This window comes from Rhinolophus sinicus, linkage group LG05, assembly GCF_036562045.2.
Source record: "Rhinolophus sinicus isolate RSC01 linkage group LG05, ASM3656204v1, whole genome shotgun sequence".
In the NCBI taxonomy this organism is placed as follows: domain Eukaryota; kingdom Metazoa; phylum Chordata; class Mammalia; order Chiroptera; family Rhinolophidae; genus Rhinolophus; species Rhinolophus sinicus.
The window spans coordinates 144,349,255-144,376,330 of record NC_133755.1 but is presented as its reverse complement, the minus strand read 5'-3'; the positions used below and the strand labels follow the sequence as shown (position 1 = coordinate 144,376,330).

The 27,076-nt window shown below is 33.1% G+C and overlaps 2 protein-coding genes and 1 pseudogene across 4 annotated transcripts in view; 2 read left to right on the top strand and 1 right to left on the bottom strand.

The window, feature by feature from the left end:
• FAM162B (family with sequence similarity 162 member B) overlaps positions 1–16,283 on the top strand; it is a 46,710-nt gene extending 30,427 nt beyond the window's left edge. Inside the window, exon 4 of the mRNA XM_019741360.2 lies at positions 15,206–16,283. Within this exon, the coding sequence (XP_019596919.1) occupies positions 15,206–15,271 (66 nt within the window). The 3' untranslated portion in view covers positions 15,272–16,283. The remainder of the gene's footprint in view (positions 1–15,205) is intronic.
• Positions 1–25,167, bottom strand: part of KPNA5 (karyopherin subunit alpha 5) — a 42,975-nt gene extending 17,808 nt beyond the window's left edge. Inside the window, exons 1-8 of one of the 3 annotated variants that reach the window (XM_074333482.1) lie at positions 24,699–25,167; positions 19,593–19,726; positions 17,692–17,793; positions 17,473–17,572; positions 13,077–13,171; positions 9,996–10,127; positions 8,265–8,353; positions 1,079–1,178 (exon numbers count right to left, since the gene is read on the bottom strand). In XM_074333482.1, coding sequence (XP_074189583.1) covers positions 1,079–1,178; positions 8,265–8,353; positions 9,996–10,127; positions 13,077–13,171; positions 17,473–17,572; positions 17,692–17,793; positions 19,593–19,726; positions 24,699–24,702 — 756 coding nt within the window. In that variant the 5' untranslated portion in view covers positions 24,703–25,167. The remainder of the gene's footprint in view (positions 1–1,078; positions 1,179–8,264; positions 8,354–9,995; positions 10,128–13,076; positions 13,172–17,472; positions 17,573–17,691; positions 17,794–19,592; positions 19,727–24,698) is intronic. The other 2 variants (XM_019741357.2, XM_074333483.1) reach the window with 2 other exon arrangements.
• Positions 23,533–23,702, top strand: LOC141572005 (U2 spliceosomal RNA; annotated as a pseudogene).
• Positions 25,168–27,076: the final 1,909 nt, after the last annotated feature.

Below are 27,076 nucleotides of genomic sequence, written 5' to 3'. Positions count from 1 at the left end.
TTATAAACAGGTTTTTGACTGTAAGGGAAGTTGATGCCTCTAACCTATGCATTGTTCAAGGGTCAACTGTAAATCTATTAAACCAAATTTCTGGTTAAAATAATAATTTGTTTGCCCTTTTATTTTTAGCATACTTTACAATGCTTTATACCAGTTTCTTAGTCGTATTATGCACTTGTCAATAAACACAGAACAGAATAGGCATGGAAGGTTGTGGAAGAATTTCATGAACTATGATTGAAACCATAACATGTTATAGGATGTGGTAAAAGATCAACAGACCATGGTATGATGAGATTGTAAAGTCAGGTCAGTGGTTCAGATGAAATGTGGTTAAATCATAAATTCTTGAAACTGGAATGGTGAAAGCATAAATGAGAAGGCATACTAACTCACGTATCATATTTTTTGAATGCGGAATTTATTATTTTTGTCCCCAGAAACTTTATCACTAGATCTTTAGATTTTGCGCTTTCTTAGTGCTGTAGTCATTGTTCTCCTTTAATTCATAGAGAGTAAATTCAAAAGTAGAATAGTATCCCCAAAATTTATCCACATTCTATCTTTCTAACATCTGATTGGTAACACAATAGAATTATGTTAGCAATTTATAAATAATCTATTCTTTTAATAGCAGAATATCAGTAGATGAAGGAAAAGGTATTTAACAGATAAAAAGTACAATGGGAAAGTTCAAGCCACTCTGGACTAGTTACTTTTCCAATTTTATAACTAACAGTGGACCTGGATGAATTACCTTATTCTACGGGGGGGAGGGCTTCCATTTCTAATAAATGAAAAAACTAGACTAGAAGATGTCTAAAGTCAAATAAAAAATAAACATCTAGTGACAGTGGTTGCCTCTGAGACAGGCAATCATGGGGTGACCAAGGGTAGAAAGGAAAACTTCCTTTTCACTGTATATCTCTTGATTTTGTATATGGGTAAATATTGTCTAGTCAACAAGGAAAATAATTTACTAAGATAAGAATTAAGTCCCTTCAATCTTTAAAAATCTATTACAAGGAGATTTAAAAGTATATAGACAGATTCCTTCATTTGTGTATTTTACTCATACCTTACTAAAGTTTGGAGGAGGGTTTTTACCTCTACATAAATTTGAGAGGGCCCATACAGCATTTCTGGTTGTTGTAAGCCTATTTGAATTTGTTAATAACCTGCAAAGAAAAAGAAAAAAGGAATGGTCGCTTTACTTTCATTTTTCCTCTTGAGCTATTTTCTATCATAACATAAAAATTGTCAATACATTTTATAAGGCATTCAAAATGACCTGGTTAAATAGAAAAAGGGAGTTTTTGAAACTCACTGTGTTGTCAGAAACAAAAATAAACACAGCACCGCTCTATTTTTAAAAATTTGAATCTATGATCTGACTGGATTTTTACAAAACATAAAACATGTTCAAAATAAATGGTGTCATGGGAAATTGACTTAATTATCTCTGTATACTTTCAAAAGAGTATTAGATTACTTTTATAGCCATGAAAATAACACTTCATACAAGTTCAAAAAGCAAGGAACATAAAGTCAAATGGAATAAAGATTAGCTGTTGAGAAGGTATATTTTTTTTTTTTTTGAACAGTCTTAGTATTTTTCATCTCCAACCTGTGGTTTAAGACCAAAAAATCCTATTCTTAAACGAGCAAACAAAACAGAAATAGACTCAGAGATACAGGGAAAAAAAAAAGATGGTTGCTAGATGGGAGAGGGGTGGGGATGGGGAAGGTAAAGGGACTAGAAAGTACAAAGCAGTAGCCACAATATAGTCATGGGGATGGATATAAAATACAGTATGGGGAATATACTCAATAATGTTGTAAAGACTACGTAGGGTGCCAGATGGGCACTGGACTTATCAGGGGGATCACTTCATAGATTGCATAGAGGCCTAATCACAGTGCTATACACCTAAAGCTGAAGTAGAATAATATTGAATGTCAACTAATATATATATATATATACACATATATATGTATATATACATACATATACATATACATATACATATACATATACATATACATATATATATAGAGAGAGAGAGAGTCATAGGATGTAAAGTACAGCATAGAGAATATAGTAAAAAAAATGAAATAAAATCCCTATTCTGGAGTGATATCAGCAAAAATGGTGGAGAGAAGAAACCTGGGGGTCCACCCCTCCCCAGAACCCCCCTAAAAATTTACAAATCCTGTCAGAATCAATTTTATCCAAACTCTCAAAAATAATCAAAAGTTTACAGTAACCAAGAAACTTTTAATGAGGTAAGAGTTGAAACGTGGCAAGAGAGCTTTCTAGCACTATAACTTACCCTTGCCCAACCCCCTCCCCATGTGTGTCAGCAGCCTTGAAGACAAAAGCTGGAGTTCCCACTGTTGAGTTCCTGGTTCCAAAAGTAGCTGAGGAGACTTTGTTTCCAAGGAATTGTGTTTGTCTGTTTTGACCTGTCTGGGTATTCCCTGAAGGACTGATGCAAGAGGCTTGCCTTTGTTTTGACTGACTGGGAACTCTCTCACTAACAGCTGATTTCTCATCAAAAACTGAGGCAATGTGATTATATATTTAAGTGCCAAAAGAAAAAACTGTTAACCAAGATTCTATATACACCAAAACTCTTTCAAAAATGAAGGAGAAAGTAAAACATTCCCAGAACAACAGAAGCTGAAGAAATTCATCAATTGTAGTACTGCTTTACAAGCGTTAACTAAAAGGAGTCTTTTACTTTAGGTTGAAATGAAAAGACAAATACTATCTCAAAAGCAAATGAAAAAATAAAGAACACTGCTAAAAATAAGTACAAAGGTAATGTATTATTGTATATTTGATTTGCAATTTTCTTTGTTCTATATGATTTAAAAGAAAAATTCATAATGTTGTAATTATAAATCAGTGTTTATGGGCGAATGTACATATCATGTTTCCCCAAAAATAAGACCTAGCCGGACAATCAACTCTAATGTGTCTTTTGGAGCAAAAATTAATATAAGACCCAGTATTGTATTATATTATATTATACTACATCATATTATATTATACTATACTATACTACATTATATTATATACGACCCAGTCTTATAGTAAAATATAAGACCGGGTCTCATATTAATTTTTGCTCCGAAAGATGCATTAGAGCTGATAGTTCAGCTAGGTTTTATTTTTGGGGAAACATGGTAATGATGTAATTTGTGACAATAACAACTTAAAAGGCAGTAGGAGAGAGCTATACAGGAGTTTTTGTATAATATTGAGACAAAATTGGTATTAATTCAAACAAGGTTATTGTAAGTTTAAAATGTTGTTTATACTTCCTAGATTAACCATTAACAAAAATTAAAAAGAAAAACTATACAGAAAAGGGAAAGAAAGGGAAATCAATACAGTATATTACAAAAAAAATCAAACACAAAAGAAGGAAGTAAGGAAGGCATTGAGGGAAAAAAAGATATAAGACATATAGAAAACAAACTGCCAGAAGTCCTTTCTCATCAGTATTTACACTGAATGTAAATGTTTAGATTAAACTCTCAAATAAAAGGTACTGACTGGCAGAATGAATTAAAAAAAAAAAAAGACAATCCATGAGCCATGTATAATGTACTCTACAAGACACTTTAGATTCAAATACACCAATAAGTTGAAAGTATAGAAAAAGATTCCATGCAAATAATAACTCAAATCCAGAGTAGCTATACTAATATCAGACAAATAGGCTTTAAGTAAAAAATTGTTTTAACAACATTAAATATTGACAAAAAGTCCATCATGAAGATATAACACATACATTTATAAGACTTAACAACAAAGCATATAAAGTAAAACTTGACTGAATTGGAGGGGGAAATAGAGAGTTGTACAATTTTAGCTACAGACTTCAATACCGTTTCAATAATGATAGAATACCTACATAGAAGATCAATAAGAAAACAGAAGACTTCAACAACTTAATAAACCAACTAAATATAAGAGACACCTTTACAATACTCCACTCAATAACAGCAAAATACATAGTCTTTTCAAGAGCACATGGAACATTCTCCAGGATACACCATATGTTAGATCACTGAGCAAATCGGATATATTTTAAAAGACGGAAGTCATACAAACTATCTTCTTTGACCACAATGGAATGAAATTAAAAATCACTTCTAGAAGGAAAACTGAAACATTCACAAATATGTGGAAATTAAGTAACATACTCTTAAACAACCAATGGGACAAAAAAATTACAAGGAAATTAAAAAACACTTTGAAAAAAATTAAAATGAAAACACAACATGCTAAAACTTACAGGATGCAGTGAGAGCAATGCTCAGAGGAAAATTTATAGCTGTAAATGTCTACGTTAAAAAAGATCTCAAATCAATAACCTAAACCTCCATCTTAAGAAACTAGAAAAATTAGATCAATAAAATGAGGTATGTCTGATTAAAATATTTCTCGTGTTCATGGATGGAAGACTTAATATTGTTCAGACAGCAATACTCCACAAAGTGATCTATAGTTTCCATGTGATTCCTATGAAAGTGCCAATTGCCTTTTTGCAGAATAGAAAAGTCAACCTTCAAATACATAGGGAATTGCAAGGAGCCCTAAATACCTAAAACACTCTTGAAAAAGATAAAAAAGAAATTTGAAGTACGCACTCCTGATTTCAAAACTTACCACAAAGCTACATTAATCAAAACTGTATAGTACTGGCATAAGGACAGGTATATAGCTCAATGGAATAGAATTGAGAATCCAGAAATAAAACCAGACATGTACGGTCAACTCATTTTCAACAAGGGTGTCAAGACCATTCAATGGGGAAATAGTAGTCTCTTCAACAAATCATGCCAGGACAAGTGGATGTCCACATGCATTTCACATCATATAAAAACATCAATTCAAAATGGATCAAAGATGCAAATACAAGAGCTAAAACTATAAAACTCTTAGAAGAAAACCTAAGGGTAAATATTCATGATCTTAGATTTGGCAGTGTTCTTACATGTGAAACCAAAAGCATAAGCAATAAAAGAAAATAGAAATCAATTGGATTTCATCAAAATTAAAAACTTTTGTGATACAACAAATACTTATCAAGTCAGTAAAAAGACAACCCAGAGAATGCAAAAAATATTTGTAAATCATATATCTGATAAGAATCTATCCAGAATGTATGAAGAACTCGTACAACCCAACAGCAAAAAGACAAATAAATGAATTTAAAAATATGCAAACAACCTAATAAACATTTCTCCAAAGAAGATATACAAATGGCCAACAAACACATGAAAAGATGCTCATCAGGAAATGCAAATCAAAGCTCACACCTACTAGGATGGCTTAAATCAGAATAACAGACAATAACACATGTTGGTGAGAATGTGGAGAAACTGGAACCCTCATACATTGCTGGTGGGAATGTAAAATGATGCAGCTGCTATGGAAAACAGTTGGTAGTTTCTAGAAAGTTAAAGACAGAGTTATCATATGGTCCAGCAATTCCACTCATAAGTATATACCTAGAAAGAATTGAAAACCAGTGTTCAAACAAACACTTGCACACAAATGTTCACTGGAGTACTATTTACAATAGTCAAAAGATAGAAACAACCCAAATGACCAATCATCAGATGACTGCATAAACAAAATGTGGTACATCCACACAATGGAGTACTATTCAACCATACAAAGAATGAAGTATTGATACATGCTATAATATGGATGAACCTTGAAAACAATACACAAGTGAAAGAAGCCAGACACAAAACATCATATTTTATATGATTCCATTTATATGAAATACCCAGAATAGACAAATCCGGAGACACAGAAAATAGGTCAGTGGTTTCCAAAAGGTGGGACAATGAGGAAATGGGATGTGACTGCTTAACGAGTACTGGGGTTTCCGTTTGGGATGATAAAAAATTCTAGAACTAGACAGTGGTGATGGTTACTAAACATTGCTAATGTACTTAATGTACTTAAAGTGAATTGTACACTTTAAAATGGCTAAAAGGTATATTTAATTATATATATATATATATATATATATATATATATATATATATATTTGTGTGTGTGTGTTAATATATATATAACCACAAAAAGAAACCTGTTCTAAAAGTTTTCCTATAAAGAGTCTTTGAGGTATCCTAAAATCATAAGTCATTTAGAAATAAAATAGTTACTGATTTTCTATATCAAGGGTTGACAAACTTTTCAGTAAATATTTTAGGTTTTTCAGGCCTTTCCCTGTTTCAACTACTCAACCCTGAGGTTACAGCATGAAAACAACCATAGACGTTAAGTAAGCAAATGAGTGTGATTGTGTTCCAATAAAACTTATTTACAAAAACAGAGAGCAGGCCAGATATGGCCTAGGACTGTAGTTGGCTAACCTGTTTTGCATAATATATTATTCTTCCTTATCTGTATATATGAGGTTATTATGAGAAAGTACAAATCTCTTGTCCCGATTTGCTGTATTACAAAGTTGATTTAAATAAAAACAAAACAAAAACAAAGCTGTGTCAGTATATAAAGTCTATAGTAGTAAAAGGTTTACATTCGTTGAGAATCAGATGAATTAGAATAAAACAAATTAAACTGATTCAAACAGAATTGACAAAACCATGCATTAATAAGCTTTATATTTACTTAAGCATTAGCTAAATGTAATTATCAATATGAACAACAAATAATCCAGAATCTTTTTTAAGCTAATAACTTTTTTTTCCTTTTGCCAACTAAACTGAGAGTATCTGGTATCAAACTTGACATAACTTCCTTTTTACTACTTTTCTCGATTTTTAAATAAGACTTGGAAACTTTCTAACACTATAAGCCTACTCTTTTTTCTGATATTGATTGTAACTAGCACTATATAGCTGAGTACTGTTCTCCAATAGAATTTTATTTTTCAGTTATGATTAAAAGGTCCTTAGAACATTTAAAGGAATTAGAACTAAGAAATGCTTACTTACTACTTCATAAACCATTACCAATTTGAGGTATTAACATATAATAATTTAGAAACAGAGCAAAAAGTAAAAAGAGCAACAAAGTGCTCAGTTAATCTACAAAACATAATCAGACCAGAAAAATCTGAAATTAAAAATTTAAGAGATGTTTTTAATAGTACAAACTTCAAAATAACTTGATATTGAACTCTAAATCTGCATCTTCTTTTATAGCTCAGCTAAAGTCTCAAATACTATGGAACATTAACTTTGAGTAAGCCCAAAAGAAAAGAAATTATAGCGAGTGACTCACAGACCTACACATAGTAGGTACTACTCATTGTTAGTTGAATGAAATCATGATAATAAATCACTTCATCCACGGAAAGCTACTCTCTCTAAATGAATAAAGTATCTTTTGCAAGCTAGTATCTAAAATTTTGTTCTCCCTATTCAATTCCTCAGCTTGGAGAAGATGGAGAATGGCACACAGAAATGATAAGAGTAAAATTTTTCCTTCCAACCATTTCCTCAATTCTTTTTCTTTTTCACTGCTTACCACTTAGTCTTTAAAAAGATCGTCTTAGTGAATGATAACCAAGATAGATAAAGAAACCTATCTTTCAAGTAATTTTGTCATTTTTTTCTTTCCTTTTTTTTTTTTTTAAGGAGGGCGCAGCTCACAGTGGCCCATGCAGGGATCGAACCCGCAACCTTGGTGTCATTAGCACCATGCTCTAACCAACAGAGCTAACTGGCCGCCCCAATTTTATGTCATTTCTGTAAAGGACTTTACATCAAGGGCAATTTCTTTTTTTTTTTAAGTGTAAAGTATTTGAAAAAGAAACCATTAGATAAGTCACTTTAAGTAAAATTCTAATTCTGAAAGAAAAATCTCTTATATTTGTTCTCTGAACATTTCAAAATCAAATATAAAAACATGACATCCTAAAGACACCATCTGTTCATGTATTAAAGATTCCCTGCTTTAGCAACATTTAAGTTTTTATTGTATTAAAAACTATGACATATCCCTTTTTTTGTAGAATAATTATTTTAGCATAGTAAGCGTCATGTAAACAATGACCACCAAGAAGTATGGCTTAAGAAAACAAAAGACAGATATGACACAATTGGAAATTTTTTTTGTATTGTCAAGCATTTGCATGCAGAGTATTAAGCATAAGTCAAATTCAAAAACATCACTGAAGGACTTAATTATGCATACAGAAAAACTGTATTGTTCTTTTCTAAAAGCAGTATTACTTTAATTGCGATAAGTTTAAAGTACTTACTCTAAAAGAGGTGGAAGTATTTCACAATTCAAAACAAAATCTCTGCATTCTGCATTGTCACCAGCAATATTACCAAGTGCCCAAACAGCCTCAGAAAAATAGGAAAAAAAATATTGTTACAATATTTTAAATAAGATGCTCCCTCTTAAGATGAGATTTTAGTACAGAATGAACAAAGTTTTCAAGAAGTTAAAATATGTTAGTAAGATAGTAAAAAGAAAAACTTAAAAGTGCTATTTAATAATATTTTTTAATTAAATTAAAGATAGGATTTTTTAAAATTTTGCATTTGCATAATTTCTCATCTAACTGAAATATTTCTTCTGTAAGAGATCCTGAATCTACAAGGAAAGACAAAAATATATCTATTTAGTGTCCAATTACCTACACTTAGAGGTTTGCTCCTACGCCAAGGAACCCACTCACTGGGAAGGGACTGATTTATAAAAGAAAAGAGAGTGACAAAGCACAGAAAAGTGTGGTAGAGTATGAGAACTGGCTCGGATTGATTCTTGAAAATAAGCTTAGAATTAGTTCAGGTTCATTATAATTTTTTAAATAAATGGTAGTAAAAGATCAAATTATTCACTTATTAAATTTCAGTTAGATCTGAAAATATGAAATGCAAATTATCATTTTATTATATTCTCATTTCAAATTTTTCATATAAGCACAAAAGTAGACATAAAATTTTCCCAATTGCAAAAGTAACTTATTTTAATGTTTAAAGCATAGGTTAATATTTTTAATATCTTCTCTGGACTTAAGTTTATTTTCTATTTTTTTAAGATAATCTTTTAAAGTAATGACATTTTCCCCTATAAAGTCTAATATTCTTTTGGTGGGGATATCAAGTTGTGTAACGTTTTGGAGGTCAACTTTGAAATATGTAATAACTTAAAAAATTTTTCTTTTGACAGGGTATTCATTTTTTTGTAATGAAATAATCAAGAGGCACGTAAAGACTGATATATAATATCACAAGATTATTAACAACACTAATAAGCTAGAAATAACTCCAATGTACAATTCAGGAGATAAATTATGGTACATACTTGAATGGATATCAGTAAAATTTTCTTGGAATATAATTAATGCCATAAGAAAATGCTCCCAATATTAGTGTTAAATGTGTGTGTGTGGGGGGAGTATATATATACATATGTATATGTGTATATATATATAACATACATACATATATATATATATATATATAACAAATCAATTTACATAAAAAGGATTTAAAACAAAATGTGAAAATATTTTATTTTCTTTGGATGACACAAATTATATGTATTTAAATTTTCCCTCTTATAACAACTATGAGAATTTATTCATAGAACCATTTTATAATGGTTCTGTTCGAAATCATGTAATGTTTTTTAAAACACAAAATAATCCATGTGCATGCTAAGAATAAGGAGTCGGACTGAACCAAGTTTAAAATCTGGTTCAGCCACTCAATATAACTTTGCTGGGTCTCAGTACGCTCTTTTATGAATAGGAATAGTACTTCCTGATAGCTGAAATGACACATATATAACCCCGGATGATGCCTGAGAGTTAGCTCATCCTCCCTTCTAATCTGACACTGAATAGAAATTACTGTATTTTAACAAATGCAATACAAAGGCAATTTGGTAGAAATGAATTTCAAATGGTAATCACAAATGGTTCTTTAATGAGAAAATTAAAATCTGGTAAATATACTAGTTCAAATTAGAAACTTACCTGTTCTTGAACATCCTCATGCTCTGAATTAAGAAGTTTGATAAAAATTGGAACAGCCCCAGTTTCAATCACTACCTTGGTATGCAGAAAAGTTCCAGATGCTATATTAGTTAATGCCCATGCAGCTTCAAACTAAGGAAAAATAAAGTAGAATAAATGAAAACACTAAAGAAATGTCAGAAAAATGGAGAAAGGAAGAGAGGGAATAAAGACTTAGCTGGACAAGTCTGAGATGAAGACTGGCTTATAATGGATAAGATTCAATGTGAAATCAGACTTTATAGATTAAAAACCTGTAATTTAAAAATAGAACTCTTCAATCTAGAAAAACAAGAACTGAGATGAATATAATGAAAATTTACAAAATCATGAAAAATAAATGAACACATTTGAATTTATAATTCATAAAATTCCTAATGTTTACTAATTAGAGAGCCAGGTATTCTAAAGCAGACAGTTTAAAAATAAATAAGACATTACTTAATAGAGCAATAGTATATTTATGGATCTTCGAATCATAAAAGGTACTTTCGTTTCCCTAGGGATCATCTAGTCTCAGCCTCCTCATGTAGAACTAAGAAAATTAGACGTCTAGAGATTTAGGTCATTAGTTCAAGGTCAAAGAGTTCACTGTTAGCAGAGCCACAAGCAGGACCTGTGGTATTCTTTTAAACATCAGACTCTGAGAAGTTATTCAAATCAATTCAATTAGAATTTGGATATACTTACATATGATAAATTTGTAACAGAAGCAACTGAGAAAATTCAACCTGTGTCTCCTAAACAGTAAACTAAATGATCTACAAATCCATTAGTAAACTAAGGAGTGACTACAGCTTTAAAAATATTTGGCAGAGACACCTTTTCACATTATGGTAGAGATCATTATGATTAATAACACAAAAATGCACCCAAAAGCATTACTGAAAGGCATGAAAAGTAGTTATTATTATGTATGAGACTAAGAAAAAATTTAAGGGAGGAATTTATACTTTAAAAAATGGAGACCATACGCCTAACCAATTATAGAAAATAAACTAAACTAAAGGACAATTAGAAGGTTACTCCATTAAAAAACCCTTAGGTATCTCTGGGAGAAAGCATTAGGAAAGAGCGGTGAATTGACAAGTCTATAGACTATAGAACAGATAACATAAAAAGAGTCAAGTGAGCAAGTGGGGAACTGTGGAAACTGGACAGCATAGCTGTAATTTTTTTAAAAGGAAGGAAAAAAATAACTTTCTAAAAAAAAGCAAGCAGAGCTATTCAGCTCCACTAGATCTTTACTTTACTATGTGGCAAAAATGCCAACTCTCCTGATTTGTGAAAAGACAAAAATTTAGATTTTCATTTGAAATTCCCCAATTTTTTAAAGTCCAGTTGTAACTCACATCCTTTAAAACATATGTAGGCCATAGATAGCTTGTCTGTGGGCTGGACTGGCCCCCAGTTTGAGGCCTATTAGTTAGACAGACCAAAGTTCTGAACTAGCATATTTCATACAAACTTGGGTGATATGGCACAGCAGATAGCTGTACCAAGACCACAGAACATAGTGTTAAATTTCATTACGTTTTAATTATAGTGATCAATAAACGCTCAAGTCTCTTATGTTCGTCTGGAATACTCTGAGCTCTCCGCACATGATATTCTCACAACCTAAAATTAATTTTCCTCTTTTCAGCCTGCCAAACTCTCATTTATCCTTAAGACTAGCCAGTAACCCTCCCTTTGTAAAGCCTTCCTGGACTTCCCTAAACAGGTAAAGTGCTATGATGTCTATGCTATCAAAGCACTTTGTTTATAGTTCTGTTAGAGCACTAAGCATATTACGGTATCACAGATCTGTTTATGTGTTTGTCTTCCCCAACAAAGTGTGAAGAATTTCTGCGGCGGAGGACAATATCTTATTTAATTTTGTAACTATAATGCCTTACGCAATATACAGCTCAAACTAAAATTCAATTTTATTTATTCACATTCACTCATTTTCTCTTTCATTCATTCAGAATTAAAGAGTCAAATAAACTAGGTATCAGGAGGCTTGGATTCTAGTCTGGACTCAGGACTTATGTATAAAGCAAATGGACTCAAAGTCATGATCTCTAGTCCTTACAGCACTAATACCTAAACACTTTGAAAACTAATTGACAGTAAGACTATAACATGAACAAAGTGGTCTTTTCCTCAGACACTCTTATTGCAAACATTGTCAACTATTTTCCAGCATAAAACTCACTGGGTAACATTCACATGTGCAACACATTCCATTGCTTATTATTAAAATGTAAGGACCTTTCCCAAATTATTCAGATAAGTGGAACACTCTTCTAAGTTGTAATTTCAATAGCTATTACTAAAATACCAGTAACAGTCCTCCATTAGTGACAGTAATATTGATAACCCAAGTGTAGGTTTTGTGCAAATCCTGATAGCCGTAATCCCACCCTGTTCTCTTACTTAAGAATATATGTATGTAGCAATGAAGGTCAGTAAAAGCAATCTTTTTTTTTATTATTTTATTTTATTTTAACAGTAACGTATTTGTTAACTTCAGTAATCTACTATTAGTTGCCAATTATTAGGAAGACATTTTAAAACTGTCACTGCAGTATAACTGAGAAGTAATATTTTTTAGAGAAAACCTAACTTTGGTCACATTTTTAGATTATACTGATTTTTTCTTTTTTCAAAAAAAAAAAGAAAAGTCAGATAAAATATTTTAAGAGGTAAAAGAGTTTATCCTAAGTTACCACCCAAGTTAACTAAGAGCCAAAATAAATTTAACCGTAAATTAACATTTTAGCTTGAGGTTTTCTGAAACAAAAGTTATTAAAGGTTGACAACTACAAAATTTTTTATTAATATCAGGAATGATTTTATAAGCTTATCCCAAAATTGTTTAATAAAATAACAGTTCCTAGAAAAAAATAGCATTGCAATCATGACCATGGCAAGACAAGTGGAACTACCTTTTCCTTTAATTGCCAAGTATTCACTGAATGCTTAAGTTGCTTTCACTAGAAATTTTCATTATGTCATTTCTGGAAAGAGATTAAGAAAGAAAACTATAGAACTCACTTGTAAAGTACAATTTTCATTTCTTTCAAGAAATTTCACAAATCTCTGTACAACTCCTGGTTTCTGTATAACTTGATCAATTGGTGGATTAGGTTCTAAAATTTTAAAAAGAAGTAAGTTATTATACAGACACAAAAAGACAATCATCTGTTCCCTGTTATCAATTAACAGGCACACAAAATAACTTTCTTAGGTTTCACTGACAAAGTTTAAAACTCTTAGCTGGATGTAACTGAAGAAAACAAATGTTCTCATAATTACGATATTTCTTGCATAGCAAATTCTTTTTCAATAACGATAATGACAAGAAAATTTTAAAATATTTACTGCACAAATATTTAAATTTCAGAAGTTGAAAGCCATTTAGGAGGCCAGCTCAACAATATGGGAGTATTTCAGACCAATACTCTCAAAACACCAACTAAAAGATAATGTTCCCACTAATTCTTTATAACCATACTCCAATTTCCAGGATGTCTCCTTCACTATCAGCCATGAACTGCCTAATATCTCTCAGCCAGATGAGGTTCTATTTTGTCAAGATATTATTTATTATTTGAAGAAATACTATTGGACTATCTAGAATTCTTGATGAATTTTCATGAAATGCAGGGGGCTTTTAATTATAAAATCGCTAAGAAATTTTAAAACAAAGACATGCAAAATTAAATCAAAGATATTTTAGCGACTGGCAATCTAAGTACCAAGAACTCTTTCTTCTCCCTTGGCTTCAACAAAAAGCATATTCTTGTGATTTTCCAGGAACTTCTCTGTTGATGTTCCTTTGGGTTAGTTTTCTCCCTGTTATTTATTCTCTTTGTAGAAAATTTACCTATTTTGCTAATTCACTTATCACTTATGATTATCATTTGTGATAATTCACAAACTTAACCCTCATAACTGGAATTCTCTCCTAGACTCTAGACCACATTTTCAAGTGTCTATTGGCCACATGTTTTTCTCATGGCTTCTTTAAAATGTACCATAACTAAAAGCAAATTCATAACATCACTATGCTTATACCTTCCTCTTGCCCTGTACTCACCACCCAAAGTTGTCTATTACTGAGTAATCTGTCCACCTACTCATAGGAGAGAAATCTCATTTCCACTTTTGACTCTTTCTTTTCTTCTTAATTCTTCTGTTTGACTGTGTTACTGATCATAAATAACTCACACATACAAATGTTAACATATTGTGTTTAATCAGTAGAATAAGTGAATGGTAAACATAAAAGATCTATACAAATCCTGTCCTTTTAATATAGGAAAACCTTATTAGGTTTTAAATCAGTTTAAATCTTAGAAATCATGTTCTCAATTGTTAAGAAAGGTTTGTTTAGAAATGGACTTCTTTCTTCCTTTTTTCTACAAATTTGCTGACCTTCTAATTTGTTAAAAAATTAGATGTCTGTAATGTTAGTAAAGCCACACACAAAGTTTTGCTTGGGTGTTCTAAACAGAAAGTCTGAATTCTTCAAAATGTAAATTCCAGACCCTACTTTAAACTGTTGTGATAGTTACAAAACACCAACAGGACAAAACAATTTATATTATTAATGCCTTTACCCCCATCTTTTAAAAATTGAAAACAAAATTATAAGGCTGTAGTTACCACTTGCACGTTCTAGTTTTTTCTCTTCTTTCCAAGACAAAATTCTAAATCTACTCTCTTCCATTTTTTTAAAGCAATGAAAATTTTGTCTTACTCTTTTTATTTGAGGGGAGAGAAATGGGAGGTTGAGAAAAGAAAGAAAGCATAGGGTTTTCTGGTTAGAGAGTGAGAGAAGTGGGTATTGAGACTGTCAGCTATAACTAAATATGTAGATAAATATAGATATAATACATACATAGATATAAGGACCCTATTATGGTCTCTTCCTGGAAAATAACTTTACAGTTGCTTCATATAAAAGAAAGCAATTATAGTACACTTGCATCATCAGCTAATCTAAAAGGTATCTTGAACTATCAGAAGCTGCAGACTTCCCAAAACGGCCTACAAAGATCTCCAAGTTTGGATTTGCCATCGGTAGCCAGGCGACAAAGAAAGCCTAAGTCATAGCCATCAAACTTGTATAAGTAAGCCTAAAGAAACTGTTTCAGCTCTTGCTCCAAAAACTCTTTCAGAAGCAGCAGCGTTTAATGAAGATGAAGACAGCGAACCAGAGGAAATGCCTCCAGAAGCAAAGATGAGGATGAAGGATGTCAGAAGGGATACACCAACGTCAGCAGGACCATACTCCTTCAATAAAGCAAAGCATGGATTTTCTGATAACCAAATATGTAAGTGAAACAAAAATCTCACCTTGGAAATGCCCATGACCAAGCCAATTTAATGATGTGTTTTGAAATTGGGGTGTGGGCTGGGTGTAAAGTTAAAAGGAGCAGTTTCCTTTTTAAAGAATAGTATAAGACTATCTTTGAAGTTGCCTTTTTTCCTTTTTCTTTAAAGATTGAGTGGTACACTCTTACAATAAATGAGAGTTTGAAATTAGAGGTAATTTATGTTTTACATACAGATTTCAAGACATTTGCTAACTTTGTAGTTTCATGTGATTGGTTTCCAAAAGTTACAGATAATTTTAAAAAATCAGGAATGGTAACTTTTTAAGAACTGCATATTTTTTGGAGACACCTAGTAGCACATTATGAAGGAAGAAAAAAGTTATTGTCTGTTTAAACTGCAAGCAATTACTCTCTAAATTAACTCTCTTATTAACATAAACTTTCTTGCTCCCAGAAACAGCCTTTTCTTGGAAGGAAAATGTTACTGGACTCTTGACTGAAAGTAAATTAGATAAAATTAAAATATTGCTTTTTTTCCTAATGGGCATTTGTTTTGTTTCAAGTCATAAACTAGATTATTACATTGCTATCAGTGAATACAGATGCTTAGTTCTTTAAAAATACATTTTTAAATTTCATGTAAACTGTTGAGTATTTGAAATAGCCCAGTTCACCATAACGGGTCTTGTCTGCCTTCATTAGTCTTCAAAGAACAGCTATTTGCAATCAGGTAAATCAGTATTTTGGTTTTTGTTATTAGATAGTTCTATAAGCATCTCCACCAGATCTTGAGGAAAGTCATAGGAAGCTGTTTTCTTTTAAAATACACACCACCCCCCAAAATTTTAAATGTACATAATACTTAAATATTTGGCTTTTATTTTTCAAAAGGTAATAAACACCAAAAAAAGCAACACTATATGAAGATGGAAAATGAGAAAAATGTCCTTTCTACAACTTTGTCAAAACATTTAAGTTACTAACTTGTGAAATCCAGTTTGATTTGAACTTACTATTTGAATTCTCATTTAGTCCAATAATACGGTTTAAGTGTATACATATTGACCAATGGCCTCAAATGCACATTTTAGGTACTGAAAACAGAAGGAAAGAAAATGCATCTTTATACATTTTATGGACTCTTTGACCACATATACTTTGTTAGATCTGTGTATTGGAGGGTTTTGATTTTTTCTGTATTTTTGTATTGTATGTGAATTTTTTTTTTTTAATGTGATAGTTAAACACATCTTTAAAGGCACAGTCATAGATTTAAAAAAAATGCAGTATAATAATTTCCTTGAAAACTCCTACAAAGTTATATTTGCAAGCGGCTTCAGACTGTCTTAATGGTGGTAACTACTCACTCAGCTCTTTTAATGGGTAGTAACTCCAGAGAAGCAGCCTGTATATATATTTCTAATGCTTTGTTTACTTGCCTTTAAGTTCAAAGTAAGCCCCAAGTAAAACAATAGAAACGTATATAGAATTATTAGTTCTTACTTACGTGATTTAATTATATCAAGATACATGAATTTAATTTGCTTTAATGTAGGCAAAACTTTCATTTTTGTACCTTTTACTGTTTATGTCAAAATAACACCCCTCACCTAAATATTCTTTTCTTTACTCAAATGAAGTATTAAACTACGGTCAACATGGGAGAAAGAAACAACTGAGATGAATGTCTTTACTAAAATACTAATAAATTTGTCAAACTAAAAAAAAAAAAATGGGGAAAAGAAATTAAAGATCTGATTAATTGATCATCCTATGATGTTATGCCACCATTTAAAAAATCATGTCTGAAAAATCTGTCTACAGGAATTTAAAAACATGTTTCTATAACTTTGCTTCTTGGCAGCAGGAATAATGATTTTTATATTTGGTTCTTTAAATTCGTTTATATTTGCAAATATTCTACATCAACATGTGTTACTTTGATAATATAATGTTAAAAAATAGATGTTATCTAAAAATATATTTTAAAGAAAAATAAAGACCTCCTGGCAAAGAAAAGAGCCTTAAAATAAAAAATTAAAAAAACCTCATAAATAAGACACTACTGCAGAATCATGTAATATCAAATAAGCATAAATAATTCTTGCCTTTAGAAAGCAGCTTTCTAAATTTCTGTGTTGCTGTTAGTTGTTGATCAGCATTATTAGAAAAAATCATCTGAATCATATCTGTGGTAATAACTTCTTCCTAAAACACAGAAAATATAATTTATCACTTAAATATTTTGCATGAATAGTATTTGTTGCAAACACTGTTTCTGAAATATTGTTGAAGTATAATTTGAAATAGATTTTTGTAATATCTACCTCTGGAATGGGTACAGTGGAACTGATATCCGGATCCTGGATAGGACTTTCTAGCATAGAGTCATCATTTCTGGGCAAAGAGACATTTCTACGTTTGAACAGCTGTAATAAAGAGAAATCACTTTATACAATGAGCTTTCCACGAAACGCTGAATTCCCATGGAATTATATTTTTCTTTCAAGTGAACAAAACAAACTAATAATTTTATCATTTAAAATTCTGAATATTTTAGTATCTCCCAATCATTAAACCATGAAGATCTAAATTATCTGTGAGAAGTTAGACTTGCTGGGCTAGGTTAGCTCTTGTCCTGTAGACTGCTCTGGGTCACTCTTAATCTCAGGTCTTTTACCGAAGGCCAGTCCCATGAGTAGAGAACACATTCACATTTTACAGCATTTGAAAAAAGCACATATGCCCACAGTAGCTTATGAGATATCTAAGAATTTTCCCAAGAAAATCTTAATTAAAAAGTAAACCTGTCACATGGGAGAAATAATGTGGTATATATTAACAGAAATAGAATACCAAACTAACAAGGAATAAAGAACTCTCAGGAAAAATGGCCCTATGCTTATTAACTCAGGAATGGATAGAATTAAAGAAAAAAAGAGGGAGGAAAGAAACAATGGTGAGGTCACTGAGAGAGATTTAAAGGTACACCTACTAACTCAAAATTCAGGGTGAAAAAGCTAGTATATTTTTATAGGTAAATAATACTACTCTTCTTCAATCTGTGCACAGTTTCTATCTAATCATTCACTCAACAGATTATTTTCTTGGAGTACAATAGGTACTGTGCTAGATATGCTGTAGATAGGGAGATGACAAATCATAATCATGTTTGTACAGCAGACCTTTTTTCTACTTTCTTCATTGCTAGTCCTTTTCACACATTAGTTTCATTCATGTATGTGAGGCCCACACCCTCCTTATTATTTATGAATTTAATTTATACACTAAATTTAAGTGTATCTTGGAATGAAAAATGTTCAGATGCAGTCTTTTAAATGATTTTTCTATTCCTTATATCACACAGATGAAGTTCAAATAGAGAAGGCTAAGAGGTCTTGCTGATGAGACTAGAGGAGGAACAGTATGAGCAGCATAGGAAGAAGACTATAATTAACTTAGGAGCAAGAGCTACGAAAACCACAAAACATCAAATGAAATAATATTGTTTTAGGAGGCAAATTTTATAATGACAAATGGAAGTGATCTAAATAGGCTCAAGAGTAAAAATTTCTTAGCACTGGGTTAGAAATATGATTAAAAAAATAAAATATGTATCAATAAAACAGAAGTCATTCCTGTCAGTGATTAAAAATAGCACAGGATTCTGCTTCATGAATTTGCTAACATTATTCCTGAAGTCCAAGAAATAAAAGAATAGATTTATCTATATTCAACTTCCTAAAACACTTTTTCATTTAAAATGACTTAAAAATTAGCAATAATAATACAACTTCTGAAATCTGTAATCATAATATTTTTGTGTTTGAATTATTTATTTTATTTTATTTTATTTTTTTAAAAGAATAGGGGATTTTATTTATTTTTTATTATTTTCCTTTTTTTCCCCCAAAGATTTTATTGGGGAAGGGTAACAGGACTTTATTGGGGAACAGTGTGCACTTCCAGGACTTCCCTCCAAGTCAAGTCGTTGTCCCCTCAGTCCCAGTCGTGGAGGGCGCAGCCCAGCTCCAGGTTCAGTCGCCGCCGCCAGTTCAGGGGGTGCAGCCCACCATCCCCTGCAGGAGTCAAACCGGCAACCCTGTGGTTGAGAGCCCACTGGCCCATGTGGGAATCGAACCAGCAGCCTTCGGAGTTAGGAGCACGGAGCTCCAACCACCTGAGCCACCGGGCCGGCCCCGTGTTTGAATTATTTTAAAACACCTACCTGTTCTTCCCTTTTTTGTTTTCGAAGTTGTATTCCTTCTTCTTCTCTTCGTCTACGCATCTCTTGGGGATTTAGGGCTTTATTCTTATAACTTTTCATTCTATAGTTGTCTTTCCCTGGACTAGCCATAGCATCTTAAGTTTAGGAAAGAAAAAAAGGATACTGATAATTCTCAAAATAACATGAGATATTTACTCTAGGGTAACTAAATTCCGGCTCACTTATTAAATAGACCAACAAAACCCATTCTGAAAATTATGTACAAAGAACACATTCCCCCACTTCCATATCAAATTGGGTCAAGTGACCTAATATTTTAGGATGAATCTACCAAACAAATAATATATTCTGGTCTAAACACAGACAAAGTCATTACCCTAATTTCAATGATTCTAATATGCATGCCCCGGTCCTTGGTATTTTAACCTTTCTGAGTGGGATGCATCTTAAAATCATGGTCAGCTAGGAAATAATCATGAAATAGTTGGATTAAAACCTCCTAAATTACAGCTTCCGACAAGATCAAGAAATAGACAGCAATAGAATGTCTTACTTTCAATGGAATATGATATTAGGCTTCAATAAGCACACCTCAAATATTTATTGGGGTCTGGCTTCTTCCATTTACTTAAGGCAGCGCTTAAGAACTAAGGCCACACAGGTGATGATTTGAATCATGATTGCAATACCAGTTTTCACTACTACAGTATAATTAGTTCTTTTTAAATACTGAAATACTTGTATACTTTATTTTAGATAGTTTTATTACAAATGTATTTTAAAATATTAACATTTATAAAAAACATTTTATAGGCATTTAAAAATATTTTATATAAATATGAAATTTTATATTTATAATATATGTAATAGATTTACTTTCAGAAAAAGAATTATAAACACTTTTTAATAATAGTGTTATATTGATTATTTTGATATCTAAAATGAATACTAAATTACTGATATTATACCCTACCTTGGATTTACACATAAAAAATGAGTCTAATGCAGGGTTTCAACTTGAATTTAACATAATTAATGGCTACCTGAAATGCTATTCTGATAAATTCTGAGAACATACCCATGTCCAACCAGAGAGGATGTAGTGATCAATTAGCACTTAGGAAGTAAACACAGAGAAGAGGCTGGCATTTCTCTGCCATCCTTGATGTAGAAGAGATAGACTAATGACAGGCAAATTATATTGTGAGCAGTAAAGTACACTAAGACATTTGCATTTGATCCTATGAGAGTACAGAACACAAAGCAACAAACTGGGCCTTAGGGAGTTTTGTAAGTCCTAACAGTTTATCCTGTCTTAAAGGATGAGCAAGAATTTCCTAGGGAAGATGATAAAAGAGAAAAAGGAAGGAACAAGCATCTCAAGCAGAGGGAATACATGTAAAGGCAGAGCTCTTCAGAAGCCTGACATAAACACAAAACAGTAAGAAATTGAGTGTGCCTGAACAAGAGGACACATGGGAGAAGGAGAAGATTAAGCTATAAAGATAGCTAAGAACACATGGGTCCTGCAATCTGGTTGAGAAATCTGGACTCAATACTAAGGAATACAACTAAAAAAAATAAAGAGAAGGTTGTTTCAAACCTTGATGATGAAGAACTGAACTAAATTAGTAGCTGCATTGGAAATATAGAAGACAGTTTGATTCCAGAAACATTTCAGAAATTGATGCAATTACAGGCAAAACGAATGTAAGGAATGTATGGTGAGGAAGAAAAGGGAGTTGATGACTACGTGGTTTTTAGCTTGAGCTATAGCATAATGACAAAGTAACACAAGACAGGGAATAGAGATGGACGATCAGAGTGATGGTTTGGTTGCTTGCCTGCTTGTTTTTGAGACAAAAATAATGAATACAATCGTTTTATTTTTTCAATTTACATGCAGGAAAGGAATCACTATTTTAGTATACGGTCCTATAAACTTGACAAATGCATGGACATATAAATGTCACAGTCAAGATACAGAACAGATCTATCACCCCAAAACACTTCCTTGGGCTATTAACTCTCCTCCAACCCTTAACACCTGGCAATCACTGATTTGTTCTCCACCTCCATGGTTCTGCCTTTTCCTGAATGTCACATAAATGGAATAGTAACAGTGTGTAGTTTTAAACTAGCTTCTTTCATTTTGCATAGTGTATTTATGAGTAGTTCAGATTGTTGGCATGTACCAATAGTTTATATTCCTGCTTATTGTTAAGTAGTATTCTACTATATGGATATTTCACAGTTTATTAGTTGAAGGACGTTTAGGTTGTTTTTAGTTCGGGGCAGTTACGAATAAATCTGTTATAAATATTCATGTACAGGTTTTTGTGGAAATATAAGTTCTCATTTTTCTTGGGTAAATATCTAGGAGTAAGGATTGATAGATAACATGGCAAGTGTATGCTTCAGATTTCAGAACAAACTTTCAAACTGCAAAGTAACAAACATTTTGCATTCTCATCAATGTTTAATGGTTCTTGTTGCTCAACATCCTGTCTACACTTGGCATTGTCAGGACTGAACTAGAGCCATTCTAATAGGTGTATAGCGGTGTCCATTTTAAACATGTTATATTTATAGTACTTTGGGCACATATAGATGGTTGAAATATGGGTCAAAACTCAGGAGAAGAGTCCTCCTGATTGATCATCCAAGATCATGTAGAGCTACAAAAGAAAGATGACCAAAGGAGAAATCTTGAAGATGTTTACATTTGAGTAGAAAAGGAAAAAGCAAAGGAAACCAAAAAAGAAAAAGGTCAAAGAAACAGAATAAGAGTCATGAAAAAGAAAATTCAAAACATAAATAAGTATTTCACATAGTACCGTAGCACTAACAGGCCACTCAATTTATGCATTCATTGATCCACTCAGCAGACGTAAGTGCCTACAATAAGCCAATTACTATAAGAAACATCAGATTTGATAATTAGGTCACTGGTAAAGATAGTGAGAGAAATTTCATTAGTGGTGGAGCTAAAGGTAGAACAGAATGGAATGAGGACTTAGGAATGATTTAAAAGGTCCTTTGTGCCTTTGAATTTAACACACGTATATCCTAGTAATTAAAGTACAATTGCAATCGACCAAAATCCCTCTTTAAAATATATAATGAATTAATTCAGCAATACAGTGTGCACCTACAAATATTTATCATTAGAAACAGCTTAAATTTTATTAATAACAATGTTTAGCATTATTCTCTAATTAATTCATATATAAAAATTTGGTCTCATTAGTAAGAGCTTAATCTCTTGGAGGAGAAAAATAGAGATCAGAGTTCATTACGGATAAAACTGAGCTTCAACATTGTTGAGTTATGCTCAGTAAGTATAAAATACTTGAGCAAAATGAAATGTTCACAGCAATAATCCTCTTAAAAATATTTATCACCTATACATTAGGCATTATCTAGGCCCTTGGCCTCTACACTTTTTTGATCACATATCCTTATATATTGCATATTCATTCTCAATGTTTATATATTTATACACATGTATTACTAGCCTAATAAACTATCCCTTTATAAAATCCAGAAACAGAAATTTTTTTAAAGTTAATAGTTTTAAAAGGTAAACTAAAATAAGTTCTATTTTTTTCCTTTCCACATCTGATTAAATCACCTTGTGCCTCCGCCCAACACCTGTACTAGACAGTACTTCTAAGACCATTAATCTAGTGACCACATTAAACCTTTCAATATAAATATGTTAACCAAATAAAATCTAGCCAACAACTCATATATCATTTGTTCCTCTTTCTTCTACAGTACTAATTTCTTGCCTCTTATTTAAACATCTTCAGCCTTACTGCTGTTGCTTTAAAGAGGACATAAAGTCTAAGGAAAATGATCTCTCTAGGTGCCTCACCCAATAGGACTGTTTCATTCTCTGGAAAATAACTTTGAAGGTACTTTAAAGGCTGCTGTCATCACTTCTCGACCTTTTGGCTAAGATCAAGTATAGTATCTGTTCTTAGTTTAATTAAGGCTGCTGTCTCATACAAGTTATCTTAAATATAAGAAATGCTACTCAGATACTTTAAGGTTGCAGAACAGAGGAATTGTTTTTTTCAGTCGTAAGCTTATTTTTTACTCACCTCTTTGAAAAATTGTGTTGAGGATAGGCAAATAACTGGAATGCAAAAATTTTCTACATCTATTACCAGAATTTCTTGTGCTTGTAAGCCTCCAACTCTATGGGTTTGGGTGCCTGTTAGTAAAATTACAAGACTGGTACAAAGGGGGAGGTGTGCTGACTTCAGCCCCTACAACTGAACAAACAGTACTTAAAGATCCAAAGGATAGAAATGTTTCTTGGTAACCCAGAAAATAGGTCACTTTCCTACAGCAAAATGAATCATTGAATGTTGTAATGAAGAGACATCAAGTCAGAAACATTTTTAATGTGTAAAAACAAGCCCAAGAGTAAATGCCAATGGCATATTCTTCTTCAGTATCACCATCCCATTTCACAGCTTTCAGATCCTTTCATATCTTACACATTATCGAGGAAACACTACTAAATTTTCGTCTTAGACAGGAGTTGACAGACGATGAGAGGCATCTAACCCACGCTTGCCGTCGTCGGGACTGAGTCCTTCCAGCCACCTGCACCCAAGTGGAAGAGGGCCGCTGGTCCAGGTAGAGGGTGCGACGTGTATGTAGGCCCCGGGGACTGAACCTGCCCTATTCTTGACACTATGGTACTTCTAATAAGCTGCAGAACACAGACGCTGAGTCCCAGGAGTGAATGTCAAGGTTTGACACGACCACGTACTGAGAAGAGAAACTACTGAGAAAAGGCGAAGCGGCGAGTGGATGATATCGGCTGCCTCAAGCTCTTTCCGAGGACCAAGCCTGGCTGTCTAAGAGGATCTGTAGTCCCCGCGCCTCCGCGTCCGCTTGGGAAAGGTCCGACTGCCACGCCCCCGCCACCGCGGTCTCCCTTAGGGGACCCTGAGAAAACGCCCCGCATGGCCTGGCCCTGAACCCTATGCAAGGAAAGGGGTAAATACAAACAGCCCAGGAACTCGTAGCTCCCAAAGGGACCAAGCCCGATGGTCACCCAACCTGGCCTGTGTCACTCCCACTTACCCATTAGACTAGCACGAGCCGGTACACTGACTTCTAGTCCTCCGCTGCGGCGTCTGCTCCGGGTAACAACGTGGTCGCCGCTCCGCCCCTAGCGTTGAGCGTAGCGACCAGGTTCGCAACTCAAAATGGCGGCCACCTGAGCCCCTTCCCCGAGACCCCGAGGTTCGGCTCCCAGAAGCCCTTGCATGAGGCGCCCGCAGCAGCCGCGGTGGCGGCGGCGAAGGCTGCACGGATCCGCAGCGGGGCGGGGAGAAGGCGCGTCCCAGCCGCACCCACCAAAGGAGGAGCCGGCGTCCGCACACGCTCACTGGGCCCAGTCCCTGTGGCAGGAGTGTGTCCTACTGCCCTAGTCCTGCGTGAGGGTTCTCAGTCGATCATTCATTTGTTCGATCATTCATTCGGTCATCAGTTTGCCATCCATCCATCCATCCATCCATCCATCCATCCATCCATCCATCCATCCATCCATCCATCCATCCGACAACATAGTACTAATGGAGGGCCTAATCTGTGCCAGGTATTGTTTTAAATATTGGAGCCACAGCAGTGTACACAACGGATAAAAATCCCAACCTCATGGAGTTTTACAGAGGCTCTTGCCTTCTTCAGCTTCATTAACTTCTTCTTATATACTCTCCTTGGTTTCAAGTTTTTCAATTTGCCATTTATTTAAAATTTTGTATTCTATAACATCTGTGGATTTTTGTCAAAAAAGTAGTCACTGATATATGAAGTAAATAACTAAATTAGTGTAAATATGTATAGCCTTGTAATCCATCCTGGAGTTCAAACAATATTAAAAACAGACTGTTTTCTAGATGCAATGCTAGGCACAGAATGTACGAGATAAATTATACATGATTCCTACCCCCAAAAAGCTCCTATTTTCCATCTCTTGTTCTTTCTATTTTTTACAAATTTTGGGGGTTCTCTCTCTCTCTCTCTCTCTCTCTCTCTCTATATATATATATATATATACACACACACACCAGGGGTGCCCAAAAAATGTATACACATGACTTGTATTTAGCTTTTGTTACCAGTACATATTATTACAATTTTAATATAGTTGTTTCCTTTCTTAAAATGTGTATGCATTTTTTGGCACCATATATATATACATATATATACATAAATGTGTATATATATACACATATATAATATTAGTCTTACTATTGTATTTTTTAATTCCAAGAGCTATTTCCTATTTTTGATTCAGGGATTAAATATCTTTTCTTGTCTCTCTGAAGATATTAATTGCAGTTTCCTTGAGGTATTCTTTTTCTGTTTTATTCATTATCTATGTTTCTTCAGAGTTCATTTTTTTCCTTTTTGATCATTTTGGATTTTTCTTCTTTCCTACAACACACTGCACTCCAATGCCTGGTGATTCTTGAGAATCCATTCATATTTAAGAGTGAGACACTAAAGAAACCTATTGTAAGTTTGTGTATTAGTGGGGCTTGTTTACTCACTGATTGTTGGCCTCCCTACAGAGTGATAAAATAGGATCTTGGCTATATTTCACTGGAGGATTTTCTAAAAGTCATTCTCTTGGACCAATGGTTTTCTCTGGAGAAGAATTCTCCAATCTCCTGATTTGGAGGCACAAATCAGACATCAGAATGTGATGGTAGAAAATGGCTAAAGGCATCATAATTCAGAATTTAGCTTTCATTATTCCCCATTTTCAGTCCAACAGCTTGACTCCCACCCTTAGCTGTGCATTTCTAACTTCATAGCCTCTCAGTTTCATTTTCTTCATAAACTAAGAGTGTAGTGTTCTGTCTTTGGGGGAAAGATGAGTCACTTGGCAACCTGATGATGGAGGAAATCTGGAGGTAGGGTCCTAACTGCTCCTTATTCAGAATTTCAGCGAAATATTCCTCTTTTCAGGCCCAAATTTAATATCTTTTCCAGAAGTATCTGGTCTTTCTGAACATCTCAAGAGTTATGGTGTATAAATTGACTAGTTATTGGTTGACTTCTTAGCTAAATTGGTTACTACTCATCCATCCTTTTTCTAGCTTTCAAATTTTAAAACATCTTATTAGTATTTATTTTTATTATTACTTTTATTCTATCATTTTAGATTTTGAGAAGCAGGGAATATAAACGCACATGTTCAATTTGTCATGCTCAACCACTCAACCCCAAAAATGATTTTTAAAATATGTACTGTACCTCATCAGTTCATGCCACTCTATTTAAAAACTGCAATAGTTTTCTACAAGGACCTGTGTACAACTATGACCTCATGTTGTAACCACTTCTAGAACATTATGCTCAGATCACAAAATGTTCTTTTTGCTCCAGTCTTAGGACCTTCATTCTTATTATTTTCTCTGCCTAGAATGCTCTTCTTCCTCCTGTGGATG